The sequence below is a fragment of the Linepithema humile genome, chromosome 2 (assembly GCF_040581485.1).
Source record: "Linepithema humile isolate Giens D197 chromosome 2, Lhum_UNIL_v1.0, whole genome shotgun sequence".
In the NCBI taxonomy this organism is placed as follows: Eukaryota; Metazoa; Arthropoda; class Insecta; order Hymenoptera; family Formicidae; genus Linepithema; species Linepithema humile.
This window is the reverse complement of record NC_090129.1, coordinates 18,146,177-18,159,032: the sequence shown is the minus strand read 5'-3', so window position 1 is coordinate 18,159,032 and position 12,856 is coordinate 18,146,177. Positions and strand designations below refer to the sequence as shown.

At 27.1% G+C, this 12,856-nt stretch overlaps 2 protein-coding genes across 2 annotated transcripts; both read right to left on the bottom strand.

Moving 5' to 3' along the window:
- Positions 1-1,576: 1,576 nt before the first annotated feature.
- On the bottom strand, positions 1,577-6,844 carry LOC105679174 (uncharacterized). Its single transcript, XM_012379059.2, has 6 exons — positions 6,684-6,844; positions 5,757-6,079; positions 5,303-5,554; positions 5,095-5,233; positions 3,487-3,686; positions 1,577-2,925 (listed from the first exon to the last, which is right to left on the bottom strand). Exons 1-6 carry the CDS (start codon positions 6,684-6,686, stop codon positions 2,796-2,798), a joined length of 1,047 nt encoding a protein of 348 aa, XP_012234482.2. The 5' UTR covers positions 6,687-6,844; the 3' UTR covers positions 1,577-2,795.
- Positions 6,845-9,085: 2,241 nt separating this feature from the next.
- Positions 9,086-12,787, bottom strand: LOC105679178 (uncharacterized). Its single transcript, XM_012379065.2, has 6 exons — positions 12,556-12,787; positions 11,642-11,961; positions 11,188-11,439; positions 10,977-11,118; positions 9,724-9,923; positions 9,086-9,352 (listed from the first exon to the last, which is right to left on the bottom strand). The coding sequence occupies exons 1-6, from the start codon at positions 12,556-12,558 to the stop codon at positions 9,250-9,252; spliced, it is 1,020 nt and encodes a 339-aa protein (XP_012234488.1). The 5' UTR covers positions 12,559-12,787; the 3' UTR covers positions 9,086-9,249.
- Positions 12,788-12,856: the final 69 nt, after the last annotated feature.

Below are 12,856 nucleotides of genomic sequence, written 5' to 3'. Positions count from 1 at the left end.
CGTCTTGTTTCGTTTATGATGTTTTCATATCGTAGGTAGTTTGTTATTGATAAGTGGTAAGATAGAGAATGCCTGACAATCGAACAGGTAGCCGGAAAATCATTACATTTTATAAATTTTGCAGGAAATTAAAAGTTACTTAATTGGACGTGTATTTTATAATTTTTGTTTTTTTTTTACTTAATTTCATAAAAAATGCAATTTTATAATAAAATATCGAAAGGTTAAGTTAATGTTTTTTTATTTTTATTTTTATTATTATTTTAACACAAGAAATTATTTTATAAAATAAATTTTAATCATAAAAAAGTTGTAAAATAGTCTGTTTCTTAACATAGTTTAGTATCTGGCATACTTCATCGGAATAGATTTTTGCATTCGTTGTCATATCACTTGATTCACAATGAATAAACAAGTCAGTCTGAGTTTAGTAACTTGAGTAACTTATCGATTCCTTAATATTTATAAAAATATATTTTTTATTTCTCAGAAAGTTTTACACTGATACCGCAATTTTGTGCTTTTTTTGTTATTAATCTGTGATTGATACTTCTTGAACGTTTTTTTGTTTTATTTACGAAACATAAAATTTATATGATTATAGACACTTCAATTCAACACATTATATTCTGACATATTATTGACGCATAATATATGCATAATGAATAAAAAAATGAAATCTCAAACTCCAAGTTTTTATCAGAGTTGTTTGTTATACACGATCCGTAATTATACGTATGCGTCGATATGCACTTTTGCGCAATTCTGTGTGCAATTCTGTGTGCAATGTTTAGCGCGTTCCGCACAGTACTTCATGCAAAGAGTATCGCGCAGTTTGCGTCGTCTCTCATTGCATAGAGAAGTTCTTCTGCCATGACTTTAAATATGACGGACATTAGTAATATGCTTAAAAATAACGCAGAAAATTGTAAGTACGAATTAAAAAGCACAACGAAAGTGCAGACAAACAAGGAAGAAAATTTAGGGGAATATAAATACGTAAAGAGGTTGAAAAATATTTTTAATTGAAACTTATTCCCACACGATTTCGATATGTGAGCAAAGGATAAACAATTGGCTAAACGAGAATATTTCTAAATTCTTTTCGAACGTGTTAGAGTCCTTGTTGAAATACATTCCAGTATTTTTTTAGCAAGGAAATTGTAATCGATCGTTAGTAGAGATATCCGAACGGTTGGATATGAATAAGCACCACAGGAAACAAAAATTTGTACAAGATTATTTCTCTGTAACTATTATAACTACGTTATTATCACTCTTTTATGCGTATTCTTCTGAAAATAATCTAAAGCTAATTATTCTGAATAACCAATCTCATATGCCATATTTAGGATACAAAAGGTGTCTTTCTATATTATTACTGCTTGTTCCTGCGAAAAGAAATTAATAAATGTACCGTACGTGTCGCGATCGTGAAAATTATTTCATAATAGAGTTGTATTACACACTTTATAGTTTGCTGTTACTCGCTTAATTCATTATTTAAACGTTTATTTCTTGCTTTTGACTGTTGCTTTCTAAGAGAGGCTTTTATTAAATAAATTGACTAGCAGTGTTGAAGATGTAACTATTTCTTTATTATTATGTTTAAAACAAATTAAAAATAAACATTTTAATTTTTTTAAACAAAGCATGAAATTTTTGTTTTTTTAGCTATCTTGCTACAAAGTTACTTTTAAGCTGGAACTTTATATATAATTTTACGTACATATTACGAAATATTATGTATAATATTCACAAATTAAACTGTAATGCATATATGTATAACATTTATATCTTCCAGTGATTATAAAAATCATATGCTTTTATGATTATTTATTTTGAGCTATTTTGACTTTATAGATCAATGTAACACTAAATAAATAATATAATCAATTTTCCAAAATTTTTTACTCAGTTTCCTTTTATAATCAATGTCACATATAATTTATTATAAACATATATATATATATATATATATATATATATATATGTATATATATATATATATAAATCATTTGTGTTATACATATATTGGTATTATATTTACAAATATTATTTACTACATAAAATTATATTGATACCTTAAAACTTCGTAAATCGAATTTTTTTACCAATTTCAATTTTTTATTATTACATTAGTATGTTTATATTTTTATGTATCAAATTTTTTTTAAATAATTCCAAAAACTTATTAACAATTGAAAATAATTTTAAATTCAAAGTTTAACAAATTAATCGGAATATGTTATAAATAATATGTTATAAATGAAAAAATTTAGATCTTTTAGTTACGAGAAAAATGACCTGTTATTGAAAAAAAGATAATAAATAAGTCATGGAAAAATTAAATGTTATAAGTCACCACAAGGAATGAAATAATGTTAATACCGACAAAATGTTTGTTTTTGTGTATCGCCAACAGACATTGATGCACTAAATTATGTATCTATACCATTGGGTTCTATAACATACTGGAGCGAGCCTTCCTATCCCGAACAAAGAAAACTGCGTCCGCGATTTAGAAAAGGACACATATAACAATGTGAGGATTTCTGTCTCTTTTTACGTTCTATTGCTTATGCTGAAAACATACGCTGACAAGGAAGACTAGCCTCACGTAATCTATCTGTCTTTTTCGACCGATGGAGACATCCCCACTTCTGAAAGGCTCGCTCCAGTATGTTATAGAACTCAATGATCTATACATATTTCCATAAAAGTCAATAAAGTAAAATTAGCTCAAATGTTAAACTTCTTTCTCTTCTCTATTATGACAACAAAACAGCATTTGTTTAAACAATATTCTTTTTGCACTTATGCTGTATGTCAGAATAGTAAATACATACTTCATCGTTTATCTTTACATTTCCACCAGACCATAAGGCACAATAAATTCCGTAGTGTTGAATTTTTTCATCAACGCTGCACCGAGAATATAAAACATATGTTTAACTAATTTACAAATAAAATAATAAATAATGAAAAGAATCAATGAGAAAAGAATTATTGCAAAAATAATACCACAAATAAAATGAAATTAATTGAATATTTTGTATCTGTGAAGTTAGCACGACATTCTATTAATATAAAAAATTTTTTATATAAAAAAATATATAAAAATATAGTATTATATTTTATATTATAATATTATATTATAATATAAAAAATTTTTTATATTAATAGAATGTCGTGCTAACTTCACAGATCCGAATATTTCGCAAATACATTTTATTAAATGCGGTTGAAAAATAACAAGTAGGACTGTTTAATGATAATATGTCAAAATTTGAAACTAATAAAATCTATTTTTAAAATAAAAATTAGAAATTTTTAAGCAGAATATCTTTTATAGAATTGGTCAAACTTTTTATAACCATCATAGATACTGATATTTTGAACTCTTTAATTACAAATTCGATAATAAAGATAAATAAAGCATAATTGTAAAAATAAAGATAGAATTAATTGTATAAGTGCAAATACCTCGGAACTGGCTTGATATTTCTGAGAATTACATCGTTACCGATTTTGATCCAATCCCAGGTTTTCTCTTCAAAAGGATTTATCGATCCTCCATCAGTGTTAACCACAATATTTGGCGTCACAGTTTTAAACTCTCTACTTATTGCTATACATGTCTCTATTGTCATCAGTACAAAACGTGGTAAAGTTATGAATTTCCCCTAAAAAAACATCAAATTATTTTGTGAAAATTTTTTAATTTTAAAGTGTATTAAAACGATCCAAATGGATCCAAATAAATATAACAAAAAAATAAACTTAACAACTTTAATGTCAATTCGTACTTTTTAATGCTAAAAGAACATTTCTAGAAACATTTATATCAACAAATTATTTATATTGTACGTGATTATACTAGTTCATATTTGTGTCATAGAGATCAATTAATTTATCAAAATGTAGAGATCAGTTGAGCAATAGCTTAATGAATATGCTTTGTTTTTAGAAAATTAGTTGCTGGTTTTGAAAATTAATGGTTGAAATTTGAAACATTCCTGGAGTGATTTTTGAAAAATAATTTATCGCTCTTCTACTTTTGCACAAAGGAAGTTCCTCTCACACGAAATAAAAAAGAGACCAATCCAATGTTTCTTGCGAAAGACACTCTTATACTTGAGAAACCACCCTAGATCACTTAAAATTAATTTTCATTATGCCAAAAATGATAATGATAATAAAAACTTTATTATATAACCGAATTTTGTGGATGATACTAAGATGTTTCTTTGTGCAAAAGCAGAAATGGAACACATCATTTTTAGCATACCGAAAATAAATTTTAAGTGATCTAGGGTGATAAGTCTCTTTTGTATTTTGTTTGTGGATCTCAACACTTTTTCTGTGCAAAAGATGAAATGCGACAAATTTTTCAAAAATCGTTTTACAAACGTTCGAAACTTCAACCAGATATAAACGTTGATAACAAATGTTCAGTTAAATTTTAGCAATTAAACGCGCGGCACTAAGCACACTGCAATTCTGTTTCTTGTGTTTGAAAATGTAAAGTAAAAAGCAGAAAATTTTATTTGTATTAACATTTTATAATAAAGATAAGAATTAATTGTAAGAGTTACATGACTGTACATATTTGATGTTAAAAAGCTTGGAAATAGTTATACGGGAACAATAAATGAAGTAACTTTTTGCAATCATGAAACTTTGTTTATGTTAGTACTGTTCCCGTATAACTGTTCCAACAACTTTTGGTTATATACGTGCGGTCATGTAACTCTTAAAATTGCTTGTGTTTTTCTTAAAATTGTGTGCGATTAATTTGTATCTTTTTATATAATGTTAATCACGTTTATTCCATTTTTCTTGTACATCCTATCTGACAAATAGTTAATAATATACATATGTTACAAAATGCGTGCTATTATGTAATTTTTAAAATTGTGTATGGTTTTAATTTGTTATTGACACAGAAGAAGGCCTGATAACAGGCGGAAAAGTTTGATTATCTTATTTCTTTTCAATGTTTTGCACAAACAACTAGCATTGGCTTATTTTGCTCTTTACATTTATGTTTTGAATTAATAATATTGAATAATACTGAATTATGTTAATTACTGTTTCATCTTCTTCCATAGTTTTGTACCCTTGAACAAAGCGGCACCAATTGTCTCTTATCCTTCGTGTCGAATCCCACTTACGTGGGAGAATTTGAGCCAAAATTACATCCTCATTTATCTCATCAATATCTATCGAGCTACATTTTCATTTTTTAATATTCAGATACAAGAATTATAAGCATTAACAAAGACTACTGGATACTTACTCTTTTACCCATGTATTAACGTACAGATTTGAACCATAAAATGTCTCTGAAGTTCCATTCCATGTTTCCTTCACGAATCGATTGGAAGGATTGCGATATCGATCTATATCCAATTTTACTGTATCGGAAATACTGTCGCTGCTCAATGTTACTTCGCCAGTATTTGAGAGCTGCGCTGTCAATAATCGCAATAAAAGATATCTTCGGCCATCTTCGAATTTACCTTTTGTTTTGTTATACACTAAAAACATGCTAATAAATGTGGCATATTACTTATTATATTCAGCTTATTGTGTAATAAAAATTATCTTTCCGTATAATTTATTTAATTGAGAACATAGTGGAATGAATTTTACGATAATACTTTATGTCAGTTTAACCTTTTTGTTTCGATTTGAAAAATCTTATTATTTTAAAATACTATTTAAGTAAGAAGACAGGATTTTGTACTTACCCGTCCCAAAAGTATGTCTCGAATTCCCGTCTACACATTCCATAATCGCGAAATTCAAATGAATCATAAAGCACTGGCATCTCACTCGATTTCACTGGATATATCATTAAAGAACATACTTTACCAATTTTCCTCCAATGCGGATTATGTAAAGTGGGATAAGCTATGTCAATGTCGCGCCATAATATTCCTTTTTTCACTTTTTTATTTGCTTGTTTGTAGAAGCGAAGATTCCTTTTCATCGTAGATTTAATAACTTTATATCCTACCGTGACGGTCTTCATAATTGCAGCACCGCTCATTAACATTTTTATTATTATGCTCTGGAATCACATTAATTTGCGTAATAAATAGTTAATTAAAAAATTTTTAAATACTCAGATATAGGCTCTTATTATATAAAGACGAATAATAATAAGAAAACAATACAGGATTTCGTGCCGACGTAAGTTGTGAAATGTTTGTTGTTCATTCTTCATGATGTTAAAACAATGATTGATTAACATTCTTTTTTACCGATAACACGAATTATTAAATTATTAAAAGTTTTGATCAGTATCTGACCATCTTCAATAATAATAAAAAGTATAATATATAATATAATATAATATATGAAAAGTAATTGACCAAATATGTTTATATATTGAGCTCAAGCTTTCAGAATGCGAGAAAGTGATGTGAAATACTGGTAAGTTAATTGTTTATTGGACAATTCATTGTTAACGGAAAAGAAGAATGTTAATCAATCATTGTTTTAATATCAAGAAGAATGTAATATAAGCATTAAACAACTTTTGTCTGCTCTAAATTCTGTATTGTTTTTTAAATGTTATTTGTTTATAAATTTTTTTTTATTAAAAAATTTATTTTTTTGCATATTGCTTATCTCTTAATTTTCAAATGGCGAACATTTTAGTCGATAAATACCATTTCGTCGGTGTGTAGTTAACGATGAACTTTATCTGCTTTACTTTTCCACTTTTTAGTATTTCCACTGACAATTAGTATTACAGTCTCTTCGTTCTCCTCGAATGATCATACACTCTTATTGGTTTGCCGCTTCAGCGTTAACTGAAATCCAACAGCTTGCGCCGAGCGTTGGTTGTTACGTTGTTTATATCGTTTATGATGTTTTGACTTCTTTGATGGTTTATTATTGATATTGGTAAGAAGCAGAGTGTCTGACGATCGTACGGGTGGCTAGAAAATCGTCACATTTTATAAATTTTACAGGAGATTAGTAATACTACACACGCACGTTTATATTTCGGAACTGTTTGCAGTACCTTACTTTATATGGAACATTTTTCTACGTTTTTACTGTCCAGTACTAGCTGTATCGTAGATATCAGTATTAAAACATTTAGTATCCTTTCACGAAAAATGATAATAAAATTCAAATTGTAATACCATATTTTGAACAAAATGAAAGTTAAATTTTGCATTGCTTTCTTATAATCAAATTTAATGTGTTCTTTAAAATAAATTTTTTTAAATTTGTAACGTACACAGTTTTTCCGGTAACTCATTGGATTATATCTCTAAATTATTTCTCAGAATTAAAGATATAAAGTTTCTCTTTTGTCGTTTAATATTGTTTAATATTGTTTTGTCATAATATGTAATTTATAAACGCATTCTGTAGAATTTAATGTATTTTAAAGAATATTGACATGTGTTTGCATAGCATTTTAAAAATTATTCAGTAAATTAAAAAATTTTTATTGCGATAAAGATCAATTTTTTTGGATTTTTGGAAAAGGCATAGTTGAATGTTATAACACAATTGAATTGTAAGCGTTTTGTGAAGGGACATGTAGAAAAGGAGCAGGAAATTACAATAATGCATTTTTAAACTGCATATTTCATTTTTTTAATATTAGAAACAGAAATTATGTATGCGTTTTACGTTATTTCACTTAATTATAGACAAATTATTTTATGCAAAACAAAAGAAGTAACAATGAGACATGTGGTATTGTATCAGCAAAAATTAGCAAGTTATATAAAATGTTCAAAATGTATAATTAATTACGAACAAAAATATATTTTTTCTTGGATGTTAAATAGGAAAAATAAAATTTTATGTTTTCATATATTACTAAATTATATTGTCAGTTGTTATAAAATAATTCAAGTAGTCTTATATACATCTTTACGTGTTTGATATGCTAATATTTCTAACAATATAACGAAATAATTAAAAGTATGGAAAGAGAATATAGCGTTAAAACTGTCTAAAGTGATTTCTTAAAAATTAAAATTGAAGATATTGGAATTAGATGTGGCACAAATTAAACAATTTTAATTATTATTTTAATATTATGTTTAATTTATATACAATAATGCATGGTTTTATCTATTTTTTTATTAAATTTGGAAATGTTACAACGCTGTTAATTTCTTTGAACATATAATACTTATTTTTTATTACATTTTACAATAAAGTAACATTTATTATTATTTTTACAAATCACGGAATGTAAATAATTTCTAACTGTATAGCGAGATAGTGTGATAAATCTTTATATCTTACAGTAATTTTGCTTTGTTGGGATAGACATTTGCTGAATTTAAATGTAATTTGCACTTTTTCAAATATCTTTAATTTGTAAAATAACAATTACTTTATGATGATAATTATTTAAAAAACTCAAACATTTGATGATTTAATAAAGAAAAATGGGGAAAAAGTAGAACCGGTAATTAAATTGACTAACAAACTTGAAGATATTACTATTTCGATATTATTATGTTTAAAATAAACTTAAAATAAATATTCTAATTATTTTAAACAAAACATAGAATTTTTCTACTTTTAGCTACTTCGCTAATTTTTTGATATAATTTACTTTTATAATCAATGGCACATATATGTCTCTCATTTCAATTTTCAATTTCAATCTCTCATTTGTGTTATACATATATTGGCATTATATATACTAATATTATTCACTACATAAAATTATGTTGATACTTTAAATCCAAAACCTAGTACCTCGAATTTTTTATCAATTTCACTTTTTTGTTGTTATGATAGTATTTTTATATTTTTATTTATTAAATTTTTTTAATGATCCCAAAAAGTTATTTCTTAACAATTTAAAATTACTTTAAGTTTAAAGTTTAAATTTAAATTTAATTTTTAATTCATGTTTAACAAATTAATCGAAATATGTTATAAATGATACGTAATGAATAATAATATATTTTTTAGTTACGAAGAAAGTAAATTCATTGAAGTCATTCAGTCATTGAAAAAAAGATAATAAAGAAGTTATGAGAAAATTAAATGTTATAAATCACTAGAAAGAATAAAATAACGTTAATATCGGTAAAATATCCATTGTTGTGTTTCATTTACAAACATTGAAAGCGCTAAATTATTTATCTATACATGTTTCTATAAAAGTCAATAAAGTAAAATTAGCTCAAACGCTTATTATGACAACGAAACAGTATTTGTTCAAACAATATTCTTTTTACATTTGTGTTATATATCAGAATAGTAAATATATGCTTCATCGTTCATCTTTACGTTCCCACCAGACCATAAGGCACAATAAATTCCCTTATGTTGGATTCTTTCATCAGCGCTAAACCGAGAATATAAAACACATATGTTTAACTTATTAAAAAGTAAAATAATAAGCACTGGAAAGAATCAATGCTTAAAGAATTATTGCAAAAATAGTATCACGAATAAAATGAAATAAATTGAATATTTTGCAGCAAGTTAGACTGTTTAACGAAAATATGTCAAAATTTCAAAATTAATAAAATTTTCAAAATAATGATTAGAAATTTTTAAGCAGACTATGTTTTTTTACAGAATTGGTCACACTTTTTATAACCATTATAAATGCTAATATTTTGAACGCTTTATTTAAAAATTTGATAATAAATATACATAAAGCATAGCTGTAAAAACAAAGATAGAATTAATTATTTAAGTGCGTGCAAATACCTTGGAACTGGTTTGACCTTTCTGAGAATTACATCGTCACCGATTTTTATCCAATCCCAGGTTTTCTCTATAAAAGGATTTATCGATTCATCGTCAGTGTCAACTATAATATTTGGCGCCACATGTTTAACCTTTCCATCTATCTCTAAACGCGTCTTTGATGTCATCAGTACAAATCGTGGTAAAGTTATGAATTTTCCCTAAAATAATATTAAATTAATTTGTGAAAATTTTTTTATTTTGAAATATATTAAAGCGATGTTTTGATCCAAATAAGCTCAACAATCCTAATGTCAATTTGTCACTTTTTAATGCTAAAAGACCAATTTCTTGCAACATTTCTAGCAACAAATTATTTATGTTACACGTGTTTATATTAGTTCATATTTGTGTCATAGAAAGCAATCAATTAATTAAAATGTGGGGATCAGTTGAGCAATTTGTTAGTAAATATGCTTTGTTTTTAGAAAATTAACAGTAAGAAAGATAATAAATCTAGCTGGAAATTTGAAACATTCCAGGAGTGATTTTTGAAAAATTATTTGTCACTTTTCTCCTTTTGCATAGAGGAAGTTTTTAGGCCTTCACACGAAATACAAAAGAGACCGATATGATACCGATAGTCTGCAGAAGACACAGTGTTTCGCATCGGTCCCTCTTAAACTCGTGAAACCACCCTAGATCATATAAAATTCATTTTTGCTATATTAATTCATTCTTGCTATACTAAAGATGATGATGACACATAATAAAAACTTTATTATATGACCGAATTTTGTAAGTGGTACAGAAAAGTTTCTTGATGCAAAGAAAGAAATGGGACACATCTGTTTTATCAGATTTTTTAAGTCTAAAAGTATCTTTCGCAAGGTGTATCGAATTAATTTCTTTTGTATTTCGTTTGTGGATCTCGAAACTTTTTCTGTGCAAAGGGTGAAATATGACAAATTATTTTTCAAAAATTGCTCCACAAAACGTTCGAAACTTTAACCAAATATAAACGTTTGTAACAAATGTTTAGTTAAATTTTGGCAATTAAGCGCGCGACACTAAGCACACTGCAATTCTGTTTCTTATGTTTGAAGATATACAGCAAAACCAGAAAATTTATTTTATGCTTTTTACTTCAGTCTTTTGTTTTTAGTTATTCATGTAACGAACAAATTTGTGCGTACGAAAACTAATACAAATTAATAATTTTATTTCTACAATAATGATTATTAATTATTAATTGAATATTACGTAATAATTACCGTTTCATCTTCTTCCATAGCTTCGTACCCTTGAACAAAGCGGAACCAATTGTCTTTTATTCTTTCTGTCCAACTCCCGTTACGTGGTTGCATTTGAGCCAAAGTTACATCCTCATTTGTCTCATCGTCATCATCTATCCAGCTACATTTGCATTTTTTATTATTCATATACAAGAAATATAAGCGGTAATAGAAATTACATGATACTTACTTTTTTAACCATGTATTAACGTGTAGATCTGAACCATAAAACGTTTTCAAAGTTCCATTCCATGTCTTCATCACGATTTGATTGAAAGGATTGCGATCTCGATTTATATTCAATGTTACTACTTCGGACAGTCTGTCGCTGCTAAATGTTACTTCGCCAGGGTTTGTAAGCTGTGTACACAATGATCGCAATAAAGGATATCTTCGGCTATCTTCGAATTTACCTTTTGTTTCGTTATACACTGCAAACATTCTAATAAACGTGGAGTAAATATTATTTAGTACATTCAGTTTATTGTGTAATATAAATTATCCTTCCGTATAACTTATTTAATTGAGAACATAGCGGTATGAGTTTTACGATAAAATTTATGTTAAAACTTTTTTTTAGATTTGAAAAATTTTATTATTTTGAAATATTATTTAAGTAAGAAGACAAGGTTTTTTTTACTTACCCGTCCCAAATATATGTCCCGAAATTCTGTCTACACATTCCATAATCACGAAATTCAAATGAATCAGAATTCAAACTTATGTTACTCGATTTCACCGGAAATATCGCTAAATCAACTACTTGGCCAATTTTCCTCCAATTTGAAGATTGTAAAGTAGGATACTTTTTATCAGCATTGCACCATTTTTTAATTTTTGCTTTTTCACTTGTTTGTTTGTCGGAGCGAAAATTTTTTTTTATTGTAGATTTGATAACTTTATATCCTACTATGACGGCCGCCGTAATTGCAGTACCACTCATTAATATATTTATTACTCTGCTCTGGAATCACATTAATTTGCGTGATAAATAGTAAATCTTGTTTTTAATATTTACATACAGGCTCGTATAAAGAAAAGAGATTGTATAAAGAGAATTAACAATAAGGAGAAAATAAAGGATTTCGATTCGGCGCAATGCGTATAATGTTTGTATTACATTCTTCATGATATTAAAACAATGAATGACATTCTTTCTTTCCGTTAATATAAATTATTAAATTATTAAACGTTTCTGTCAGTATCTGAGCCTATCTTCAATAACGTAAAAGGTGATGTAAAAGTGACCAAATATTGTATTTATATATTGTGCTGAGGCGAAATGCGAGAAAGTGATGTGAAATAATTAAGTTCAGTGGACAGTGGATAATTCATTGTTGTCGGAAAATAAGAATGTTAATGAATCATTGTGTTAACACTGAGAAGAATGTATAATAATATAAGCATTAAACAACTTTCGCCAGCTCTAAATCCTGTATTGTTTTCCGATTATTTGTTTATAAATTTTTTTTTTTTTTATTAAAAGATCTTTTATCTCTTTGCATATTGCTTATCTCTCAATTATTTTCAAATGGCGGACATTTTAATCGATAAATACCATTTCGTCGGTGTGTAGTTAACGATGAACTTTATCTGCCTTACTTTTCCACTTTTTAGTATTTCCACTGACAATTAGTTTTATAGTCTCTTCTCCTGGTTTTCTATCTTACAACGAATGATCAGACACTCTTATTGGTTTGCCGCTTCAGCGAGAACTGAAATCTACAGCTTGTGCCGAGCGTTGATTTTTACATTGTTTGTTTCGTTTATGATGTTTTCAGTTCTTTGATAGTTTGTTATTGATATTGGTAAGAAGCAGAGTATCTGACAATCGAATAGGTGGCCGGAAAATCGTTACA